The 25,558-nt window shown below is 48.2% G+C and overlaps 1 protein-coding gene across 1 annotated transcript in view; it reads right to left on the bottom strand.

The window, feature by feature from the left end:
• The window catches only part of ITGB5 (integrin subunit beta 5), a 111,237-nt gene that overhangs the window by 77,960 nt on the left and 7,719 nt on the right, over positions 1-25,558 (bottom strand). The window contains exons 2-3 of the mRNA XM_084871570.1: positions 21,635-21,720; positions 11,286-11,490 (exon numbers count right to left, since the gene is read on the bottom strand). Of these exons, the coding sequence (XP_084727696.1) occupies positions 11,286-11,490; positions 21,635-21,720 (291 nt within the window). The remainder of the gene's footprint in view (positions 1-11,285; positions 11,491-21,634; positions 21,721-25,558) is intronic.

The following is a 25,558-nucleotide window of genomic DNA, read 5'->3' as shown; positions in this document are numbered from 1 at the left end:
ACAGTCAACCGGACAATTCCGTGGACATGAATTGGGTGAGAATAACTCACCAACCACACACCAACTTCAGAGAAAGGACCAGCCAAGGTGGGAATGTGGCAGGAGGGCACTATAAAGGTGTATGTGAAATAGAAAATGGGGATGAAATTAACAGAAAGGTACGGACAAGAGTAATGTGGGAAGAGAGCGATTATAGGGCAATGGAGAGTGGGGACACAATGACAGCACTTAAAACACGCCCATGCTTGTGCCAAGTCACCTATTTCTACGCCTCTAGGTATTTATTAGACAATAATATTTAGTTCTTAAGTTTGACTTTAGCTCATGCCGTCACTTCGTCATGGCGGACTACTAACAGTATTTAGTTCTTGAGTATATTTGAAGTTTTGGAACACTGCAAACGTAAGTCATCATCATCAGAGATTATATATGTAAATATAGGAAGACAGATTGCAAATTTTATCCACATCAAAAGGGGGGAAAAGAAAGCAAGGAAAAAAAACACTATTAGACTTGTCCACCAGCTACAAGAAAAAAAATTCATTTTTGGTTTTACAATAAGAGACTCAATGGACAGAGGAAAGGGGACTTAATTCAGAGGAAAGGTACTTAATTCAGAGGAAAGAACCAAGGAAAGCCATTGACTGGGAGGCGTGGCCTCTGCAGTCTCATCCCCCACCCCCAGATGCATAGGAAGGCCCAGGTCAACTCAATATCAGGACTCACACCAGCATATAATCTCAAATCATTTATAATCTCTACAAACACAGTGTTTAGACCCAATGTCAAGAAACAAATCATATCAGGTCATTCTATCTGCCCTGGACTCATTAGCCCTTCAGAGGCACCAACGGATGACCTTGAACTCTCTGGGTAGAACTGTGCACACACAGTTGAAATTCGGACATTCTCTGTGTTCAGAGGTGCAATAAGGAGTGGCCACATCTGCCCAAGGGCCACATCTGCCCAAGGGAGAAACCAATCCTCCAGTTCCAGCTGACAACCAGCAAGCTGAAGCCTTCTTGACCTTTCAGGAAAGGGAACTGATCTGCTCCCTCTCTTCCCACCCCAGACAAAACATACTTCATTAACTAGACCATGAAGAAGAAAATGATCAAAAGATTTTAGTCCAAGTTCCAGCTCTATCCCTCATTTTAGGGGTGCACCTGAGCCTCAACTTCCTTAAATATAAAATAAAATTTTCTTTTTTAAAATAAATGTTTAGTGTTCAGATTATTACAATTGTTCCTCTTTTTCCCCCATAGCTCCCCTCTACCTGGTTCCCTCCCCACCCTCTACCCTCACCTCCCTCCCACCGTCCTCATCTATAGGTATACAATTTTTGTCCAGTCTCTTCCAGCTCCCCTCACACCCCTTTCCTCCTGAGAATTGTCAGTCCACTCACTTTCTATGCCCCTGATTCTATTATATTCATCAGTTTATTCTGTTCCTCGGATTTTTTATTCACTTTATTTTTAGATTCACTTATTAATAGATATGTATTTGTTGTTCATAATTTTTATCTTTTCCTTTTCCTTCTTCCTCTTCTTAAAGAATACCTTTCAACATTTCATATAATTCTAATTTGGTGGTGATGAATTCTTTTAGCTTTTTCTTATCTCTGAAGCTCTTTATCTGACCTTTAATTCTGAATGATAGCTCTGCTGGGTAGAGTAATCTTGGTTGTAGGTTCTTGCTATTCATCACTTTGAATATTTCTTGACACTCCCATCTGGCCTGCATAGTTTCTGTTGAGAAATCAGCTAACAATCCTATGGGTGCTCCCTTGAAGGTAACTAACTGTTTTTCTCTTGCTGCTTTTAAGATTCTCTCTTTTTCTTTTGCTCTTAGCATTTTAATTTTGATATGTCTTGGTGTGGTCCTCTTTGGATTCCTTTTGTTTGGGGTTCTCTGAGCTTCCTGGACTTGTAAGTCTATTTCTTTCACCAGGTGGGGGGAAGTTTTTTGTCATGATTTCTTCAAATATGTTTTCAGTATCTTGCTCTCTCTCTTCTTCTGGCACCCCCATATTTGGATGTTGGTATGTGTGAAGTTGTCCCAAAGGCTCCTTACACTATCTTCATATTTTTGGATTATTTTTTCTTTTCACTTTTCTGGTTGGGTGTTTTTTGCTTCTTTGTATTTCAAATCTTTGACTTGATTCTTGCGATCCTCTAGTCTGCTGTTGGATCTCTGTATGTTATTTTTTATTTCAGTCAGTGTATGCTTAATTTCTTTTTTCATATCCTAGAGGGTCTCACTAAATTTTTTGGCCTTTTTATTAAATTCTTGAAAAACCTTATAACCATGGTTTTGAACTCTATAACCAATAGTTTACCTTCCTCCAATTTCTTTCATTTGTGACCTGTTTTTTTTGTCTCCACATTTTGGCTGCTTCCCTGAGTTGATAGGGTGGCTTTGTGTGCTAGGTGCCCTATAGGGCCCAGTGGCTCAGCCTCCCGAGTTACTTGAGATGGACATTCTTGGTGCACCCCTTTGTGGGCTGTGTGCACAGTCTTTTTGTAAGTAAGCCTTGATTGTTGTTGGTATCACTGGGAGGAATTGACCTCTAGATCAATTGGCTATGAGGATCAGCTGTGTCTACGCTGGGAGAACTTCTGTGCTGGAGACACCCTTATGAGACAAGACTCTCAAAAGCCTCTGTGCTCAGTTTGGATGGGGTCTGGAGTTTCAGGATGAAGCAGACAGCAATGGCTTCCCATCAGCCCTGACCTAAGAGGCCCCCCAGGTCTCAGTGTGTCATGGTAATCACTGCAAGCACCTCTGAGAGAAAGCTGCCCTTGAGTTTCGCCTGCTTCCAGACAGTCCAGTTTCTCCCCGAATGAGTCTGGGTCCCCAGAGTCTCACTCGGAACTGGAGTTCAGAGCCATTGGGAGCCTTTGTCTCCCTCCAATTGAGAAAGCCAGCCTCGTACTCAGTTGCCAGCCCTCTCAGCACGCTGGTGTGCTCCTCAGTACCTCTGCCTTCTGCAGCCTGTGAGTCTGTGTGCTTTTCTTTTTCCTTCTACTAGTAGAATTTCCACTAAGCCAGCCTTCCTGTGGTTATGGATGTTGTCTGTTTTGTCTTTTAGTTGTAGTTTTGAAATTGTTGTGCAAAGCAGCAGTTTAGGTGTTTATCTATGCTGCTATCTTGGTTTCTCCTAAAATAAAATTCTTAACAACACAGTGTTGATAAAGGTTGTGAAGCACTCACGCAGGAGAGAAGTGTTTTGTAAGCAGCAAACGCCTGTAGAAATGAAGTATGAGCGCTGTAAGTACTATTTGCAATCCGAACCACACGCCCTGCCTGCTTCCTCTGGCTTGTCTAGTCGCCTCAAGATTGATGTTGTTTAGGTTGCCTGTTGGTATAAGCCTATTTAAAAAAAAACACAAAAAAAAAACATCTGAATCTGACTCAGATGGAAGAGTGTTCAAGATTTCTCCCAGAATGAATTCCAAGCCGCTGCGATGTCGTCTCTGTTTCCCATCAGGCAGACAGAGCAGGGCCCCTCCCAGCCTTGGATGCCACAACACAGTGAGGGAGAGTGGGGAGGAAGGGTGAGCTTGGGGTAAGGGGAGGACCCTTTTTGGCCTTTGCATGGGCAGACCACACACTTCAGATGGCCAGAGCCTGCGATTCCAAGACCTCTTTGCAGGGTCTTCAGCATTTTCTGTCGCCTGTGCCCTTCCCCCCATGTCCCCAGCCACACCTGCAATTTATCCAGAGTCCACTTCCACCTTTCTGTGAATTATAAGTAGCCCTTTACGACCAGGAAATGGGGACCTGGTTTGGATTCAGGGGGCTGCCCATGGGAGGGAAGCAAACACTAGCCTTTGGGAGCCCCACTCCCCCCAACTGAGCTGGACTCCTGACCTTGTCACCAAGGACTAGGAGACCTCAGGCTTCTTTAACTGCTGCCCAGATTCTGGACTAGTAACGGGAGGATGTTAATTACCGCAGGGATTACGGGAGACGGTGTATACAAACACCATCCCTTCTACACAAGGAAAACTTCGGCCTCCGTCAGCCCCAAGTCAATTATTAAAGCAATTTCCTGTGGGGATAAAAAGAGAGACAGGAAATTCTGCCAGAAACCTGAGTGTGAAAGGCTGCGGCCGCGGGCATTCAATTTAACTCCAAATTTCCCAGACATGAGGTAAAGATGGGATACATAGGTCTCTCTGTATGCTAAGAGGGTATCTATTCTGAAGTGAGCAGCCTCTTGGCATCAGTGAAACTGATCACTAAGAAAGTGTGTGCACCTACATGATGGGGAGGCGGCAGATGTTAAAGAGCAATGTCTCTCCAGTTTTCCAGAAAAGGAATAACTGCATAATGTTCAGAATGAGGGTTCACTGCTCCCTCGACGAAGCCCGATTTTAAATGCTACCAACTCCTCAGTGGACCTTGGCCATAATAGAACGTCTGTGAGCAGATCTGGAAGGGACCGACATTCCCGGACCCATGCTGTGTGGGAGATAAGCTGCAGGGCACTAATTCCCAACAAAGGTGGCTTCCAGGGTTAGCAAATGGATGGGGATGCTGCCTGGGCGAGGTACCCTCTCTGCCGAGAGAAGACCTGGGCACATTTCCTATCGCAGAGCACGTGTCTGGAGCACGTACGCTCAGCCGCCACACTCCAACCACAGCCAGGCACCCAGCCCTGCACCACCCAAGGCTTTGAACCAGTCACGCAACCCCTGCATCCAGCTGGGTGCAGTGGCCTCTCACTTCCCTGTGGGTGCTGGCTCGGTGCCTGCCTCTGGTGAGACCAGCCCACATGCCCCTCCTCCTCCTTCTCCACATGTGACCCGATGGGCTCATCTCCCTGTGTGGCTGTGCCCCTTCTCTCTGCGGACATTCCATATAATCTCTCCCCACCCCCTCAGGCCAACGGCGGGATCAGAGCAATAGGAGGAACAAACGCAAAAGCAAAGCTGATCTGCACCTAGCACCTGTGAGGATGGACCTGCCCCTGCAAGCAGCCCCTCCCGTGTCCTTCTGGTTTTTTCTGTTTCCCAGGCAGCCAGCTCCAACTGTATTTTGCACAGAATTCCTGGCACCCCTCGGTTCATGACTGGAGGCTCCCCGCTCCCCACCCTCATAATCAGGTATCAACTCGTATGCATTCCACCTGAAATGGATATTTTTTAAAAAGCTTTCTTCTCTCTGCCCTCCCTTCAATAAAGAGTGAAAAGCTAGCTTTTTCCTTAGGGACATGTATGAGATGACAAACATTTTGGGAGAGTGAAGGAACAGAACTCCAGCAAGAACTTGTAGCTTTTTAAAGTCTGATAGGTTAAGGCAAAGCAGTACCTCAACAGATAAACACTCTTGACATCCCAGATAAATGTAAACAGCGTTTGATGCCCCCGAATTACTCTTTGCTGCTAAAAACTGGAAGGAAGAATGAAAACATAAACATCAGCTCTATCATAACGGGACTACAGCCGAGTGGGCGGTCAGGGCTCCCATGATACTTGAGCTCTTCTGTTCAGTGCAGCAAAGGGAACAGTATCCCACAATTAAATCCGGACCCAGAACCAAAGAATCACCGACTGGTCCAGTACAAGGTCCCTATGCTGCACTCCACCCTACCCCACCCACCTCAGAATGCTGCCTCCGGACGGATGGCACCATGGTTGGCCTCCACTGCCTGCCCCCATGCATCAGGGCTCATTGTTCCTAGTTTCCTTGGAAATAGCCTGTCTTTGACAGTTCGGGCTGCTGTAACAAGTACCAAACATCGGGGGTCTTAGACAACATAAATTTAGTTCTCATGGTGATGAAGGCGGGAAGTCCGTGCCTGCATGGCAGAGTTCTGGTGAGATCCCTCCTCCAGTTACAGACTGTCAACTTCTCGCTATGTCCTCACTTGGTGCAAGAGGTTCTCCAGGGTCTCACTGATTTTGTTTATTATTATTATTATTATAGCACTAACCTCATTCATTAGGGCTCTACCCTCATGACCTCATCACCCCTCAAAGGCCCCACCTCCTAATGCCACCGCACTGGGGTTAGGGTTTCAACTTAAGAATGCTGGGGACCCACACACATTCAATCCACGGCAAACCCCCCACCCACCCACAAGAATCCCTTTAAGTGTGTGCACTGACAGCCTGGGTGGCAGAAGCCAACCCTCAATCAGGTAACGGGCACCTCCAAAGCAGCACAGACAGGAGCTGGCAGGACACACGGACCAAAAGCAAGCGGTCACCTGTAGTTGGGTAAACAGAATGGTACCAGTGTCAGTTTCCTGGCTTTGGTTAGATACTCTGGTTATGCAATATGTTATCACTGGGGAAACCTAAGAAGGGGATCCAAGAACGCTCTACTATTTGTGTGACTTCTTGTGAACATAAAATTATTTCAAAACAAAAAGTTTTAGCCTGGTCGGTGTGGCTCAGTGGTTGGGTTGACCCATGAACCGGGAGGTCACAGTTTGATTCCAGGTCAGAACACATGCCTGGGTTTCAGGCTCGATCCCCAGCAGGGGGCCTGCAGGAGGCAGCCGATCAATGATTCTCTCATCATTGATGTTTCTATCTCTCTCTCTCCTTTTCCCTTCCTCTCTCTGAAAGAAAAATATTAAATAATTAATAATAATAAAGTTTTAAGTTTTTTTTCAAAAAAAAATGCATCCTGCCAACCAAAGGTTATTTTTTTTTTTTTTGAGAGGATAAGGGATTGAGGCAGATAATGACTTAAGTAAACCCTTCCTAACTGCTCCACCTCTAGCTTCTTACCATTTCAATAAACTTTATTCTAAAGTTTATGTCCTTTCTTAAGGATTTTATGTCCCTTGTTAAAACCGTTTTAAGCCGTTATCCTGACATTTTCAGGACTGAAAACAAAATGGAAAACATGATCCTGTGTTTATACAAAATCCTGCTTAAAGTTTGGCAGGTCCTCAAAAGGTTCAACACGGAATAACCACATGACCCAGCACTACTACTCCTAGCTATATACTCAAAATTATTAAAAACACATGTCAACACAGAAACTCCTACACAAATGTTCACCGCAGCATTAGTCGTAATTACCCCACAGTGGAAACAGCCCAAATAGTCACAAACTGGAAGGTGGTCCAGTGGAATATTACTTGGGCATAAAAGTGAATGAAGCCGGATACGTGCTATGACATGGATGACTCTTGAAAATATTTTACTAAGGGAAAGATACCAGACATCAAAGACCACATATTATCTGATTTAAATCAAACATCCAAAATAAGTAAACCACAGGGTCAGAAAATAAATCAGTAGTTATCTGAGACTGAACTGGTGGGGAAGGTGGGGAGGGTGAAGAGAAGGAGTGACTGCTAATGGGCACGGGGTTTCTTTCTGGAGTGATGAGAATGTTCTAAAATTTGGCCGTGGTGATGACTGCACAGCTATGTAACTATACTACATACCACTAAGTTGTACACTTTAACGTAGTGAATTATATCTCAATTAAAAAAGAAAATACAAACAAAACAAAAAATCCTGCTTAAACTAGAGGGAAATGTCTTTTGTCTTTTTCCCCCGGGTTTATCCTGGAACAATAACTTTGCCTTGGCAAAGTCTCTCCTCGTATGTTGAGGCTTGTCCGTGACTGACCTCTGATTGGCAAAGTGTTACATATCACTCAGCAATCTTCTATTAGAAAGTGTAGGGGAGCAGGCAAGGGAGGAGACCCAGCATCGCTCAACAAGCACAAGGGAGGAGCAAACCGCTGGGCAGCTGCACGCCTTCCCCAGAGTCAGGGGTCGCTGCTTTGAGATCAGTGTGCACTCGGTAAACAGAAGATGTTGCTAACTGCAACATACCATTTTCTCCTTCCCCCAAATAAACAAACATCCGGGGTTTGCCTGTACATCTCTTTAAATATTAACATTTTCAAAATGTTAAGGGGCATCACTGGCTTCAAGTGTTTCTATATTTGAGAAACATATTTATTTACAAGGTTCTGGACCTTTAAGAATTCATATTTTCATCAGCTCTGCTCCTAGCCTTCATCTCTACAGACCGAAACATCCTCACGATTTGGGTGTCTTCATAGGGCAGCCTGTCCCTCCATCACCTTGACCTCCGGGCAATGGGCCCTCCATCAGTACATGCCTGGGTTTCAGGACCAAAGCTGCACACAAGACCAGAGCTACATACAGCACATGCAACACTATTTTGTATGAACACAAGATCACATTTTCCATTTTATTTACAATATCAGAAACTGCATCATAATGCTTAGCAGGAAATGTGACTAGACCAAAGAAAGCAAAATTTTTTATTAAACTGAGCATCCATTGAACTTCATGCATAAATAAGTATTGGGCATAAAAGTAATGCTAAGAGAACATCAAGAAACTGCCAGCACTCTCATCACTTCTTTAACTCCTCTTTGGGAGAGTTAAACGCCAGGTGATAAGTCAAACCAAACCACAATTTCTTCACCTTATAGTCACACCTTAATTCTAATTTTTAAAACTGGCATTAAAACTGTGACATCTCTGGCTTTGTGTGACCGGCAACTCTGTCCTAAAGCAACCACTAAGAATAAGAATTTGCCACCAAGCGAATTTCTTGGAGAGTAAATCTAAATGAGGAGCTGTCAAACTATTAAAAAAAACCCTTAGTGATGACCCTAAAAGCATAAACTTTTTTGGAGGCATTAATTTTGATCCTTGTTTTCAAAGATTATTGAGTAAAAACTATACACAATTATAACTTCACTAGAGGCCCGGTGCATGTATTCGTGCAGGGTGGGGTCCGGCTGGCCTGCCTCAATGGGGGCCAATTGGGCCAGGCCAGCCCAGGGGGAGGGGATACAGGCTGTTGGCCAGCTGGCCCAGCCCCCTGGTCAAACTCCCAGTCGAGGGGGAAATTTGCATATTAACCTTTATTATATAGAAAATTTGCATACTAACCTTCATTATATAAAATTTGCATATTAACCTTTATTATATAGAAAAAGTATGAACACATAAATAAAGTCAGAGGATCTAGTAAAAGGAAAAATAATATTGTGTAAAGTGGATCTTCCAAAAATTTCCTTTGAGTTACTGTTAGACCGTTACTACAGTAAAAAAGGAAGATGCATCGTTCACCTTAATTGATACCCACTCTCATCCTACACAATGTTCCAATACCTCAAGAGTCCACCGCAACTCCCACATCCCTTCTAGATCAAGGCTCCTGACCTTGACCCTGTCTGCACACCAGGATGTGAGTTACTTTTCCCAGGGCGAACTCACCAAACATCTGCCCACACAACGGCTCAGCTGACTTTTCTACCCACTCACACAGCTTTGTAAGGCCCCTTCCTTCTCTCCCTCCTCTTGGTGTCTCCCAGAGCAAAAAGGCTACGTGTCACTCAGTGTGAGATGACTTACAAAAATAGCAACTTCAGCTAATCCCGGCACTAATCCCCGGCCGTCACGGTCTGTGCCTCTATCCGGCAGGGCCACTTGCATCCTTGTTTGAATCCTTATGTCCAAGATAGCTCAATAGACAAACAAAACATTTCTCAAATACACCATGACTCAGGGCTCTCTCTAATGAAAACAAGAAGCAGGTGGCGTGCTTCCGACGTGCGGAGCCCTGCTAAACCCTTTTCTGAGAAGCTGAGGATCCCTACCCAAAACTGTATCTGGCTGGGATTCTAGAATTTATGCCTGTGGCCATTACTCTTTGAAAATAACAATGTTAACTTTTTAAAGTGCATTTATACAAAAAGCCTCTGAATGTAGCTGTGAGGAATGAAGGTGAAAACGACCCCGAGATGTGAAGGGTGGGGTAACCTGCCCAGGGCCTCTGAGCAAGGGTCAAGGCCAGAGCTAGATTTCAGACGGCCACCAGGTCCATGACCTTTCACTGTGCCAAGCTTCCCTGGCATCTAACTAAGCCACCTACAAACAGTGGCTGCCAGGGTTTTCCTAGACAAAGGCACAGAAGACAAGGCTACAAATCAATGGAATTTGGCGGGAAAGCTGCCTTCTCTCAACCAAGTAATACTTCCTAATTGAGCTACCTGCACATCCACCTTTTGACACCCGAGGACTCTGGTATGTGGATACTGGGTAACAGAAGCGGTGAACGAGAAACAACTGTGAGCTCTGCCATCAGAGAGGCCTGGGACCGAGTCCCACCGGGAGAGCCTGAGCAGGCTACTCCTCACCCACAAAACGATGCTACCTACCTTGGGGCAGGCCGTGTTCAGCACAGAGCTGCTGTGCCCCTCTGTTCGTTTCCTTACATCACAATGAACTCAAGGGCCTGCAGAGTCTCCAGGGTCATCAAACAACCATTCTTACTCTAAACGTGTGTCCCTTCAGAATGCCATGGACTCACATGGAATTTGCGGGCAGGAAAAAAGTGCTTTTCCAGGGAATTAGCACTTGCCCTGAAACCTGCATTAACTACATCCTCCCATAAAATAAAAAATAAAATAAAAAAACACACAAGAAAACAACATTAGCCGGAACCAGTTTGGCTCAGTGGATAGAGCATCGGCCTGCAGACTGAAAGGTCCCAGGTTCGATTCCCGGCAAGGGCATGTACCTTGGTTGCGAACACATCTCCAGCAGGGGGTATGCAGGAGGCAGCTGATTGATGTTTCTTTCTCATCGATGTTTCTAACTATCTCTCTCCCTTCCTCTCTGTAAAAAATCAATAAAATATGTTTAAAAAAACATTATTCATAATAGCTAAAGCCCATGTGTCCATCAATGACTGAATAAATAAGCAAAATACAATATATACATATAATGGAATATAACCCAGCCTTAAGGAGGAAGAAAATTCTGACATCCTACAGCATCGAGGAGCCCTGAGGACATGGTAAGTGAAGTAAGTCAGACACAGAAGGACAAATACTGTATCAGTCCACTCATCTGAGCGACGTAGAGCAGTCAAACCCATGCAGACAGAAAGCGGGAGGTGCCTGCCAGAGGCTGGGGAAGAGGGAACGAGGAGCCATTATTTAATGGGTACTTAATGGGTTTCAGGTTGAGAAGATGCAGTAAGTTCTGGAAACGGATCGTGGTGAGGATGGTACAACACTGTGAGTGTACTTAATGCCAATGAACCACACGGTTAAAAACGGTTAAAGTGATGAATTTTATGTTACACCTATTTTACCCCAGTTTTTAAAACAGGAAATATAGCTGGTCCCTCCACGGGCCTTGCACGCCGGTTCCTGGAGTCTGGGCCATGCCTTGCCTCCCCGCTCCCCTGGCTCTTCCCTCAGCCTGCCCTGGCTCATGTGTCCCCATCACGAACATGTCCCACCTCGAGGGCACTCACCAGGCCGCAGGTTCACGGCGATCTCCTGTGGCGTCATCTGAATGACGTCTGAGCCCGCGTAGCTGGAGCCCTTGATGCTGAGAGGCAGGCTCCGCAGAACCTGGGTGACGCTGGCCGGGCTCTCAAACTCCCCTTCGCAGCCGTTTCTGACCAGGTTTGCCTTCAGGTCACACCGGGAGGTGACCGACCGCAGGCTGCCGAAGTTCTAGGCAAAGAAACAGGAGGAGAGCAGGAAGTAGTCGGGGGTCTCTCCAGAACACCTCAGGTTGTAGGACCATCACCGGCTGGCTGACCTTGAACCCTCTACATTCCACCTTCATCAGCTGAAAACGGAGACATGACCATCCCTATCCCAAATGCCTCACCAGGGGTTAAGAGGATTGAGGGGCTGGCGATGAAAGCATTTTGTAAGCTGTAAATACATAATACAAATGTTTGGTTTCGTGGTTATTTTAACGGACAAAGGGGCTCCTTTAAAAATGCGCCTGTCTACATGATGAGCGGGAGAGAGCCACTGAAATGGCCCAAAGTTGTGAAACTATAATTTTAGGAAAGATGTCCATGTTGGTCATCACTCAGGCAACCAAGAGTAAACCTCTGAGCTGTCCACTCATCCATCCCGCCTATTCCGCAGCGTGTGACATTGGGCAACATGGAGACAGCAATGTCGCAATATATACTGTGTCCTCTGGCCTAGAGGTCCTCTCCCAGGAATTCACCACAGAAGCTAATCAAGAGGGAGGGGAAACTCTATCTGACATGGACTGCTGTCATTTAGAACAGCATAATCTCATTAATGTGTAAACCTAAATCCCTGAACGGTAAGAAAAATACGTACAGTAGGTCCTGGGGCTACATCGGAAATCTGTTCCGATTTTCGCGATAAGTCAGAACCCACCTTCATAAGCACCTACGTCCCTCACACGGAGCACAGACACAGCAGTAAAGAAGTGAGGCGATAAAAAAATTTAAAAGCCAGCAATTCCTTACCTTTACTTGTGGTAAATAAGTAATAAAAAACATAAAGCACATATGCGCACGTCAAAACGACAGAACTTTTTTTTAAGTAAACGGGAGGTGGAAACATTACCACGAAACGACGTACATCGAGTCCCACATAACCCAAGGACTGCGTGTATATCAACTCAATAGATGACAGTCATTGTCAATGATTATGAAGACTACGTAGAAATTTCAAAACATTCATACTAGTAAAAAAAAAAAAAAAGATCAGAAAATATCATTGTATCTGCACTAGGATTCAAAAGAAAAACTTTAAAATGAAGATAGCTGTGGTATAATATTAGGATAAACTACCCCGAACTGTCCTTTATTGCTGTTTGGACAACAAAGCCACATTGATGAGAAAAATAAATTTCTTAAGATGAACCGAGGAAAAGGGGCCATCAGGACAGCCCAACCCAAGGTGGGCACCAAGCGCCTGGGCTGTTAACGTTAGAAGGAAATACTAAACTTTGTTTTAATATATGGTGACCGTACATGTGGCTCCTTTCCCAGGAATGACGTTTTTAAATGGCAAAGCAAGCCCAGGGCTCTTGCTGAACGCCCTTCCGCTGACAGGCGCGAGGACGAAGGTCACCTCCCGCTGCGGCTCCCAGAGAGGCTGGAGAGGCAGCGCCCTGGCCCGCCTCCCGGGGCTCTGACGGGAGCCTCTGTGGGCGGAGTGTCCCTTGTCTGCTGTGTGGGGAGCCAGGCTGCTGGCCCTGAGGCTAGTCTAAGTCTGTGAGTCTTTGCGAGATTCAAAACCAAGAAGAAAGACTGTGTAGTATTTTTTAAATAAGTAAAACCAGATGTGTTGTTCTGGGCTTGTGAGTTTTCTTGTTGTGTGTGTGTGTGTGTGTGTGTGTGTGTGTGTTTACAAGTGGACTCTTTAATTTTCTGTATCAAACCCTGGGAGGTCTTGCCTATGAAAACCTCAGGGACTGCACCATAGATATAACCGCCTCCACAGCCCCTTGTGGAACACGATGAGAGACGTGAGTACTCTAGCTTAAAATGATTACCCTTTACATTTTATGATTCCATGCCAGGGTTTTCAAACCTGCGCTCCAGTGGGCAGGTGTGGCTCTGGTGTAGCAATTCTAATGAAGCAGTACAGCAGCCAGGCTGGGGGAAGGGGAGTCCGCCTCAGAGGGCCCCCGCATCGACCGGTCTGCCTCTGGCGCTGCCCGAAGCAGAGGTGTAACCCGCTGCCCAGACGGGTTCAGGGCCTGCCTGCTCAGAGCTTACCCGGCTAGTCGCCACCTGGTGCTCGGAGAGGTCCTAAAGCTTGGCAGCCACTGGGTTAGCGTTTCTGAACTCTTGGCTGACACATGGGGCCTTGCTGCCAGGCCTCCAATGCGGAGGAGCCAGTTATCCTTGGCCCAGTTCTGATTGTCAAGGTGCACCCACCTCGACCAGTCCCACAGATCCCTGCCATCAGGTTGGCAAGGAGAGCATCTTCGGTCTCCCCAGAGTGACAGGAACCCCCGCTGTCCCTCCCAGGGCCTCAGCAGTTTGCATTGTGGAGCAGACAAGGCCACAGAGCCGATCTGCTTCACTCCAATCTGCGTGACTCCTCACTCACAGCCTCAGCCTTTCGCATTCAGGCTGGTCCCCGATGGCCCGGACCTTCCCGGCCAGCCTGCTCAAAGGGCTTTCAGTAGACACCACCAGCCCTTGACGGAGGGCTTGTCCAAGGCCCTCCTGCTGGCCAGGAGGATGGGCCTGCCGGCGTCACCAGGAGACTCAAAGTCCAGGGCAGACCTCCCACACCTGAAGCTCTCAGAGGCAGCCACACCCGTGCTAGTTACCACCTTATCTGTGTAGCCGGCTTTCCCAGCTGCACTCTGGGCCTCTGTAGTCTCTAGGCTGTTAGGAGCAAAGCCTCTTCATGCCCTTGATGCTGGCGTTTCCCCTCTTTCTCCTTCACATCATGCTTCAAGGCTGTGGTAAAGCCTCCGCTCTGTGTGCATGGCTTCCCCGAAGTGTGGTGCCAGCACGGAGGACCGTGAGCTCCGGCCTCGCCGCCTGGTTCCCGGCGTGAGAACTACCACTGACCACATCCAATCTGCAACCTGCAGGATGGCTTCAGAAGTGCCAGCCGAGGCAGCCATGGTCAGTCCAGCAGCCGCCTTTCCAGCTGCTCCGGCGTTAGGACAGGAAGAGACATCTCTTACGGCACCCGCGCCCAGGTTAGTTAGTCTCAATGCCCTTCACCTCTATCATCTGTTTGTCAAAATCCTAGTCACAAAGCTCAGTGTTTTGCTCCTCGGGGCAGGCCCAGAGGTTTTACTGATAAGCTCAACAGCCTTTGAAACATCCTTACCTACATATCAAACCTTCCAGAGCTTTGGGGCCTCAAGGACACACCCTGGGCACAGCAAGTCAGAGGAGCCCTGTGAGGGTAAGGCAGCTACCTCAACAGCGGGGTTCCCGCCGCAGTTGAAGGTCCCTGTGCCATGGAGTCTGATTTCTGGCCTTAGGTTCTCACTGTCCGAGAAAAGCACAGGGAGTGCTGCCGGCTCCAGACACCGCGTTCACCCCACAAGCCCAATAACTTCTCCTCTCCTTCCCTAAGCTCCTTTCTAGTTCACCTGAGGGCTAGCTTTCCCAGCTGCACTCTGGGCCTCTTTATTCTCTAAGATGTTAGGGGCAAAGCCTCCATCCCTAGTGGGGGTTGTTAGAGAGAAGAAACCAAGACCACAGAAGCAAGGAGCATATACTGCGATGGTTATGACCTTACAGATACACACACACATTATAAAGACAGCGTCTCAATACTTGCAATGCCAAGCTTCAAATTCACGGAGAGCGGATGCCCCCATGGTAAATCTTTGGAGAAAGAAAGACGTGCCGAAGAAAATCCTCTCACACGAGTGACATCCCAACGTGCTAAGAGCCTTTCTATCCCAGCCACCTGGCACCTGGACCCTCCACCGGGTGGGAACACAGCACGTCCCAAGGGAAGGGGACCATGAAGGGGACTCACGTCTGCGGGTGGGGAGTCAGAGGCCCCCTGCCTGAGCCCATGCCTACGTTCACCCGAGAAGTCTGGATTCGCGTGGCCTCAGCTTCTTGGACCAGCGTCCAGCATTGTTTGTGTCACCGCCCTCTCATCTCAGCCAAGGCCACCGCTGAATGCCACAGCAGAAAACTAACTGGCACACAGATTCCGTGCCTCTGCATTTAGTATCTCCTTGCTGCCCCAGATGCAGGGAGCTTCCTGCCTCCTATCACACTAGGAGGATAAATGTCCTCTTTGTGCAGAAAAATGAGTATGGAAGGTGGGAGGGGGGAATTTATCTCAACACGGAAAACAGGAAACTAGCCCCAGCTGGTTTGGCTCAGTAGATGGAGCACCAGCCTGCGGATTGAAGGGTCCCAGGTTCGATTCTGGTCAAAGGCACATGCCTGGGTTGCGGGCTCCATCTCTAGTGAGGGCATGCAGGAGGCAGCTGACCGATGATGTTTCTCTCTCCTCCTCTCTGAAATTGATGAAAAAAATATTTTTTTTTTTAAAAAAGAGAATAAGCCGAAACCGGTTTGGCTCAATGGATAGAGCGTCGGCTTGGGGACTGAAAGGTCCCGGGTTCAATTCCGGTCAAGGGCATGTACCTTGGTTGCGGGCATATCCCCAGTAGGGGGTGTGCAAGAGGCAGCTGATCGATGACTCTCTCATCGATGTTTCTAACTCTCTATCTCTCTCCCTTCCTCACTGTACAAAATCAATAAAATATATATATTTAAAAAATAAATAAATAAATAAATAAATAAGAATAAAATTGGAAACTAGCTTCAGGATGGGCCTCTGATGGGCTCAATGGCTTGCACGTGCTCCGTGCTGGAGAGGTTTCCGTTCATGAAGGAACCTCTGTCCGTGGCCTCCAGAACCTCGTCACCAACTCCCCAATGGCCTCATCCGGGGTGACCGCATTACAGGCCGAGAGAAGCGACAGAATGGGAACAGGCACTCGGAACATCTTTCGTGGCTTTCCGTCTCTATCTGGTAACAACGAAAAAGAAAAGGGAGGTGCTCCAGATTTAGATCCTTTTAATTTGCTACAACACTGGCCTCTGCGCCTTGTTATAACCTGCCCCTCTCCATTCCCTCCATCTCCCGATACCGGAGCACATAATGAGGCTCACTGTGTATTGTAACCCTGTAACACCTGACGCCCTGTACACTCTGTTAATCAAATCTCTCTTCCTGCAGGCAAGGCCCGGGCCCAGCTGGCTCTGAGCACAGCCGTCTGGCATCTCAGCCAGCGCATTTTGGCCAGTGCACTCAGGGCCGTCTCCCTGTGCCACACCAGTCATTACATTTTATCTGCAGACCACCCCGCCTACTCCTGCTAAAGGCTAAGATGCTAAAGAGATGTGGGTGGCTGAAACCAGTTTGGCTCAATGGATAGAGCGTCGGCCTGCAGACTGAATGGTCCCGGGTTCGATTCCGGTCAAGGGCATGTACCTTGGTTGTGGGCACATCTCCAGTAGGGGGTGTGCAGGAGGCAGCTGATTGATGCTTCTTTCTCATTGATATTTCTAACTATCTCTCTCCCTCCCTCTCTGTAAAAAATCAATAAAATATATTTTTTTAAATTAAAGAGAGAGAGAGAGAGAGATGGGTGGTTGTTCAGGGGGAGGACCGATTTTTGTTTGAAACTGCAGACCCTGCAGAACGGGGAAGAAGAGGCATCCACACCGGAAGTAGGCATCCAGGCCAATCCCTGGGACGAAGAGGGAAGAAGCAAACTGGTGAGGAGGCAGAGAGCCAGGCAGAGGAGTGGGCACAGGCGGGGAAGGCGGGGAGCTGGCTGTCCCCTAAGGCGGGACTTCTCCTGCAGTATGACTGGGCCAGGCTCTCTGGCTGCCAAGGCGGCAGCCCTGGCTTGGCAGAGGCTCATGGGTTTAGGGGTGAGGGAGGAGAGAAGGTAAGTGATGCAACCCCAAATCTGTGCACCAGCCACGCACGACCACATGAGCTTCCTGTCTGGGGGTAGAGAAATCCCTCTGTCAGCTTCCAGTCGGCTGACTAAACGCACTGAACAAATATTTATAAAGCATCTGCAACAGGCCAAGATCATCCCTTTCATGACCACAAAGAGATGTTCTCTCAAAGAATCTATATTTTAGTGGTGAGCTGGAGCAAATGCTCTTTTTCTTTTTTTCACGTTTTCCTAGCTCAGAGGAAACATTGGTCATGTCTCCTCAACATTCCCTGCCACCGTCATTTCCCAGAAGGTCCAGTCAGCCCGCCTTGCCTTCCAGCTCTAATCCATCTCCTCCCTCACATGCCTGCCTCGAGTCCTACCGACTCCTTCATTCCTTCGTCTCCACATCCACCTCCAAGGCAGACTCTTCCCACGTCTATTTCCACCCAGCCCCAATCGCAGGCCTCCCGGGTCCTCCGTTTCCCAGTTGCTCAACAGCCTGCACTGCCCACGGCCACGCCACCTCAATGCGGTCTCCCTTCTTCCCCCAGCCCAGCCCTGAGCTCCTCTCCTTGCCTGCCTTTGCCTCCTCTGCTGCTCCCACCAGCTGTGCTTTCTGTCCCACAGGGACCATGGGTCCCTCGGTCCTGCCACTTCTCCTCACCCGCTGCTCTCTTGCAGGGCTGGTCCACAAAACCCCTCCTCTTGTCCAGAGCACACAGCTACATTATGTCTCCAGTTCTCGTTGCTCTGGGGCGTAGTGATGCGATGGGGTTTTAGACCGGAAATGTGGTGGGAGACTGTGGGCTGCCCGAGGGCTGCCCTAAAGCACCAGCACACGTTCTTCCCAGCACGTTCCCCTGGGGGCTGGCTGGGCTGTGACACAGCTTCGGAGGAGAGGCAAATTTCCACTTTGAAACAATGAAGGACGGCCCTGGCTGGTTTGGCTCAGTGGATGGAGCATCAGCCTGCAGACCAAAGGTGCTGATTAGATTCCGGTCAAGGGCACGTGCCTCGGTTGCAGGCTCCTCCCAGGCCTGGGCCCTGGTTGGGGCTCATACAGGAGGCAACCAATAGATGTGTGTCTCTCTCTCTGTCTTTGACTCTCTTCCAGTCTCTCTAAAAATCAATTTTAAAAAATCCTTGGGTGAGGATTTTTTTTTTTAAAGGACAAAATAGATGGTATACAGCTCAGTTTGCTGTGTTTATTATTTACTTACTTATTTATTTACTTATTTACTTATTTTAATCCTCACTAGAGGTTATTTTCCCATTCATCTTTAGAGAAAGTGGAAGGGAAGGAGAAGGAGGAGAGAAGAGGAGAGAAATGTGAGACTGGGGGTGGGCGAGAACCTGCAACCACCACGTACCCTTGATCAGGAATCAAACCCATGACCCATCCATCCTCAGGCCAATGCTCTAACCATTGAGCAACTTGCTAGGGCTGCTGCGTGCTTTATGTTGTGCAGCACATATCACATAAGTGTTCGGGCTAGCTGAGCAGCAGGGGCCAAGGGGCCATAAAAGACCAGGGACAGGGGCTGCGGTGTGCAGTGTAGGCAGGCGAGGACAGGCAGCCCCTACACACCCTCGTCTCAGATGGGGCATCTGGCAACGGTGGTCTTAGAGCCCGAGGGTAAGTCTGAGGCCGCAGGTAAACCATGTTAGGAGACACACACAAGCAGCCCGCAGATCAGAAGCCACAAGAACACACTGGTTAGGGACCTGGCCCTCCATGCTTCCACCCAGCCCTCAATACACACACATCATACGCTCTTGGCAGATACGGTACTTCTCCCATGATGTCCCAGGTTAAGAAGGCACCAGCCACATTCATTCTGTCTTACAGGGGCAGGGACTGATCAAAGCCACTCCTGAACTCCAGGCCCAGCGCCCTGACACACATTCAGGCCCCGGAGAAGTTACCTTCCGAAGACGGTGCCTCCCATGCAGGCCTCATGGGAAGTTCTGCAGCCAAGAAGGGGCCCTGTCTAAGCACAGGGCAAGCCCAGGGGTAGAGAGGAACCCAAGTGTGGGCTGGGACAATGACATGCTCCTCAGATAAGAGCATTCGGTGTCATTATCAGGACGTCACAAATACTAACACAAGGAAGGAAGAAACCTAAAGAAGACGAATGACCGCGGGGTCCGGATCCCACTGCCCACATTTCACTCGAAAATACCCATCGGTGACAGCAGTTTGCTGGACAACTCTCACTCATCACTCAGGAGGCTGGGTTAAACAGCAGCCCACCCACAAGCCCCCTCATGCACTGATCTCATTTTATACTCCCAGTAACGCCGGAGGGTGGGAAATATCTTATTCATTTTACATACAAGGAACTGAGAATAAATCATGGCAAAACTGTATTTAAACTTTGATTTTTCTAACTCCATGTTTTTTTAGCAGGCCTCTTTAATCAAAGATGAATTCCTGCCAGACCCTTGGCTGAATCTGGGGATGCTAATATGAGTAAGACATGGTTTAGGTTCTCAAGGAGATGATGATGTAGTTGATGACAGGCATGAGAACAAATGACAGAATAAGAATCGTCTAGAAGTGCTATTGAAGGAGTAGAGTATGGCAGACAAAGACGTGACCATGGCCTGCACAGGCACACACAATAAATAGCCATTTAACGAACTCCTTCAGTCAATATTTATTGAGCAACTACTATGTGTCAGGTACACTTGGAGTTGTCCTGCAGGTCATAGGGAACCAGAGAAAGGCTTTAAAGAGCATTCATAACAAAGCCACGAATTAAACACAACCCAATGAGGGTTTTACACATTGCAAAGATTCCATTCTCAAAGTACTTGTGCTATAATCTTACTACTAATTCTCTACTAGGAAAAAATTCTAGAGCAGTCACACAATGGAGGCAGTGTAGACCAAGCTGGTTTTGCTCAGTGGCTAGAGCGCCAGCCTGCGGACTGAAGAGTCCCAGATTCGATTCAGGGCAAGGGCATAAGCCCAGGTTGCGGACTCAAACCCCAATGGGGGGCATGCAGGAGGCAGCTGATCAGTGATTCGCTTTCATCACTGATGTTTCTATCACCCTCTCCCTCTTCCTTCCTCCCTGAAATGAATAAAAAATATGTTTTTTTTTAAAAAAGAGGCGGTGTGGCCTACAGGAAAGAACTGGGTTCAGAAATCCAAGAAGCCAGACTCAAACCCCAGCTTTGGAACATCATGTGGCCTTGAAAGATACTTTACTTACTTTCTAAGCTTCAGCTTTTCATCAATAAAATGGGTATATCACCCCACCACCACCACCACCACCACCACCACCACCACCACCCCGACAGAGCTGTTGCTGTGATTACAGATACTGTGTTCAGAATGTGTGGCATCTAGAGGGGACGCCCTGTGATCCTTTTCAGCCATCACAGGCTGAGGAACGCCCTGGACCTCTGAGGCTGCATCAGGGCAAAGGGCACGGCCTTCCCAACGGGCACCACACACTAAACCGCAGAGGCTGGGCCAGTCCGAACGAAACGTTTTCAGTTCTTTCAAATCATGCACTTGTGCACGCAGGGCTTACGACCATGGTTCTCACGACAGTTTAGAAAACAGACCCAGCGTTTTCCTTTAGAAACAGATCCCTTCCCAGTGAGCCCATCAACCTTGATACTGCCATTGCTTTAGGATGGCAATCTGCTCAAACTGACTCTCCTTCCTATAGGCCGGAGGTGGTTCTCAACCTTCCTAATGCCTGACCCTTTAATACAGCTCCTCATGCTGTGGTGACCCCCAACCATACAATTACTTTCATTGTTACTTCATAACTGTAATTCCGCTACTGTTAATGAATCGTCATGTAAATATCTGTGTTTTCCGATGGTCTTAGGCTCTACAGCAGCGGTTCGTCTGAGATCATCGGAAAACACAGATATTTAAGACCATGGAAAAACGCGGGCATTAGAAAGGTTGAGAACCACTGCTATAGGGTTTGAAGGAACAGCAGCTGTTCTTTTTCAGTAAAATCATTCCACGAAGGCCAGTTCACGATATTCAAGTCATCCTCCAATAAGGCACATCATGACGAGCAGCACCCACCAGCCTGTCACCCACCTCGGCATGTTTTGAAATACACTTGCTTCACAAGCTCAGGTCTCTGACTACAGAGAAAACTACACAAGACTCTTGTACGGGTTCCCCCACACAAGGAGAGAAAGGCCTTACTTCCCTAAAACAGGATTAAAACAGTCCACACTCTATCTAGAGACCCAATGTTATAAAAATGCCACTTTTCTCTGCTCCTTGCCCTGGGAAAACCGGCACTCACTTTTCCCCCCTCCAATCAACTTGTGTGCCGTGACCTCCTGCTGACCCCCAGAGCATTTCCCCCCTTCTTCCCCCCCCCCCCAACTCCTCTCCTCCCCCCTCACCCCCCACCTCCCTGGCCCACATACCTCTTTGGAGCACCAGGCACATTTGGGGTGGATTAGCAGGCATTCTTCACAAGAGGTGGCACTTCCACGAGTGCATTCATTGAGACCTTCAAAGCAAGAACAAGATGCACCAATCAGTCCCTGGCCATCATCGGCCACAATCCCTACAGATGAGGCCTTTGAAGGGGCCGGAGGAGGAGTCCCTTCCTCTATGGAGGGGAGCCTGGGTGAGGCTGCAGGGAGCAGCCCCAGGGCTCACTGCGGGCTAAGGCTCATGGGCTAAAGCCAAACCCTGGGGTTTTGAGGCGCCCACCAAAAGCATGCACACCCGGGTGAGCAACTCCCATTTCTTCTGCTGGACACACTTGGATTTCCACCCCCTCCCCACAACACAGCAGGTTACACATAACATAACATAACATAACATAACATAACATAACATAAAATATTAGGCCCCTCTATACTTTCAACCAAAATGGCCCCAAAAAATTACAAAAAAGAAATGAAAAAGAACACATCAGTCTCCGTCAGGCATAAGAAATGAAAATCCTGTATCGGTGGCACCACACGGAATCCACAGTGCACCAAAAGAAGCCACCACAGCCCTTAACGGAGAATGTAGCCCAGGAACACAATGCTGGGTTAGGATAAAGGAAATCCATGAATTCAACAGATCTACTACTGGGTCAAATAAAACAAGCCATATCACCTCAGGTAATGAAAAGGCGTATGATCAAATTCAAAACCCTCTCTCCCCCCCGCCCCCCCCAACACACACACACAAAGATCAGAAACTAAGATTAAAAGGAAATTTCTTTATTGTTGTAAAGTTACTTATTTCAAACCCAGGCCATCTCCCCCACCTCCACCATCTCCCCCACCCCCACCCCCCCATGGTGTTGAGTTTAAATCCATTGTTCCCTCCGCACCCTCCATCCTACCCTCCGACCCACCCGTCCCCACCTCACAGCAGCACGGGTATCCGGTATCCGTGTGAAACTTCTCAGCCCTTTCTCTTCCTTCCTCTCTGAAACATCAGGCCAGATTTTTTTCTTGACCCAAAGCAGAACTTGATGGTTTTCTCTGAATGAAAATGATTTTACAATACTTGGTCCTAACAGACCCACTGGTCTCTCCTGGTCGTGGCCTAGAGGCACGACAGACGGAATAAGGAAAACCCAGCCATAGGAAGAAGGGCTCAGAAAGTCAAAAGGTGGAAAAGGGGAGAGTGGGAGAGAAAATACAGGGAACTGGAGATAGTTCCCCATCTCCACTAAACACCAGAATAACTTTCATTACAAGACATGTAGAAGCTCGAGCATTTCCCTAATTTGCTCATTTTAACTCCCTGCTTCTCCTTTGTCACTAGAAGTAAAACCACACAGGAACTGGGTGACACAGGAAGCTACACTGGGTCCCCCCTGAGGGACACTGGAGGGATGGAAAGGTAGCTGGCATAGGCGGGAGGAGAAACAGACAGGACCTGAGTTGCTGGGAAGAAAAAAAAAGGTGACTTGATGTGAAAACAATGGTTTCCACCAGCCACAGACCCCAGCCCTGACCCCCGGGTCCCTGTCCTCCTGTCATCATCCTGTAGGGACCCCTGCCTCCCAGCCCCGGAGCTGGCATTGCTCAGACACCACCCCCTGCCTGTGCTGCGGCGGGGCCTCCTGGGTATAGCGCTGGGCCAAGCGCACACTTATCGGGAGAGACAAGCTGGGACCAACCAGGGTGCACGAATTCATTTGAGCAGGGACCCCTCCCGGGTCCAAACACTGACCAAGAAAATAGACTCCTGTCTGCTTCCTGCTAACGGTGACTTTCAGATGGGCACTTTCGCCTTTAAGAAAGAGAAGGTGTGTGGGATACGCTTCAAAATGCCAGTTGCATTTTTTTCCGGTCCAATTCCCTTACCTGTCAGAAACCGCCACCTGACGGGGAGGGAACAATCAAATCTAGAATGAAAGTGACTTTCCCCTGCTCGCCTCAGTTCGTCAAATACAAGCTCACGCCCTCGTGGCATTCCACGTGCTCTGATGTATCAAACTAATATTTCCATGCCATCATGGAACTACGGAACCTTGGAGCCAAAAATGTTTTAAGATGAAGGAGTCAAGTCGCCTCAGTTGATGGACAAAAACGTGAAAAACTAGAGGGACTTGGATCCAGGAGCCTAGTCTACAGGGAGAGGTCAGAGAGGATGCTGGCCTCCAAGTGCCCCTGTGGGGGCCTGCCTGGCGGTCGGCACCCTCCCAGACCCCATGCCACGTGGCAGGGAGTGCCGGTGTCCTCTGGAAGAGATCACCAGCGGGCCTTCGGTCAGAAAGACACTTGAGATGGAGTATCTCATTTATGTCTCTGCCCCAATCCACGTAAACTCACAAACACCACTTTCTAATAACCAGGGCCTCATCCCTGAGCTCTGGGAATTTGGGGTGTGGGAGGAATCTGGTCTCAGGGGTCCTGGGTTCTAACTCAGATCAGACTGGGCTCTGGCCCTCTGCTTTGCCAGCCTAAGGCCTTAGACATAACATGGAAGAGGGCTCAAACATGACAGACTGTAAAGTATCCGTCATACTGCATTGCTAATTGTTTATAGTTTATTACTAACATTCGCATGCAATAGTAAAGTAGTTTTATTGCACTTGAAATTATTCCCCCAGAACAGTGTTTCCCAAACTTCTCTCATGATGAGAATCACCTGGTGGAGTTGTAAAAATACAGATTCCTGAATCCCAACTAAGAAGTGCTAAACTAGAATTTTTGGGAACATATAGGTAAAATTGTGTACTTAACTTAGTGCTCTAAGACAGAGCACTAAGTTAAGTACACAATTTTACCTATATGTTCCCAGATATTCTAGTTTAGCACTTCTTAGTTGGGATTCAGGAATCTGTATTTTTACAACTCCACCAGGTGATTCTCATCATGAGAGAAGTTTGGGAAACACTGCCCTAGAACCATGGTCGGCTTGAGCCACATGCGGTTCTTTGGCCGAATGTGGCTCTTCCACAAAATACCACGGCCTGGGCGAGTCTATTTTGAAGAAGTGGCGTTAGAAGAAGTTTAAGTTTTAAAAATTTGGCTCTCCAAAGAAATTTCAATCGTTGTGCTGTTGATATTTGGCTCTGTTCACTAATGAGTTTGCTGACCACTGGTCTAGAATTAGGTTGCAGTTGGAACAAAAAAGTTTAAAAAGACCTGCACTCAGCATGCCAAGCAGGGGACCAGGGGATGCTGGAGGGGCAGAGACGAGTGACCTGGGCCCTGCTCCCCAGGAGCTCACCGCCTGCCGGGTACCAGGCAGCAGACAGGGACACCAGGCACCGACGGCAAAGGCTGTGCGCGGATACGGGTCACGGTGCCAGCGTCACTCCCTCTGGCATCTCTCCCCTCTCCACCTATTAATGCTTCAGACAGTTTGGCTTTGGCTGGATGAGTCACTGGGCACCACGAGCACTGTGAAAGGAAGGAAGCAATGAATAAAGAGCTAAACAGCCGGAGTTCACGAATGTCAGAGTGTTGTGTCTAGGTCATGGAAACGCGCTCGGGGCACAGATGAGGGCCACATCTGCCTTTAGCTGCCGTCCATGTGGTGACTATTCCCAGCTCAGCTTCAACGGCCAGCAGCACTTCATGTCTCCGAGGCCCGGGGTTTACTGCAGACCATAATCTAAAAATATGCTCTCCTTCCGAAACTCATTGACCCACCCCTCTCTTTCATCAATCAGGCGGCCACCACGTCCGGCTGATCATTCCTTCAAGATGTATGAAATGTCTCTTTCTTCCAACCCAGCCCTTCCTGCCCGCCCCCTCCACCCCACACGGTCCAAGCCAGGCCCTCTGCGGATTCCTGCAGCAGCCTCCTGGCTGGCCTCCCTCCCTCCTGCCTCTCCCCAGCACACGGCCAAGGTCAACACCTCCTGAGGCACACATCCAGCAGCT

This window comes from Pipistrellus hanaki (genome assembly GCF_964339955.1).
Source record: "Pipistrellus hanaki genome assembly, chromosome: 2".
Classification (NCBI taxonomy): Eukaryota; Metazoa; Chordata; class Mammalia; order Chiroptera; family Vespertilionidae; genus Pipistrellus; species Pipistrellus hanaki.
The sequence above is the reverse complement of the archived record's forward strand: the minus strand, read 5'-3'. Positions and strand labels throughout refer to the sequence as shown.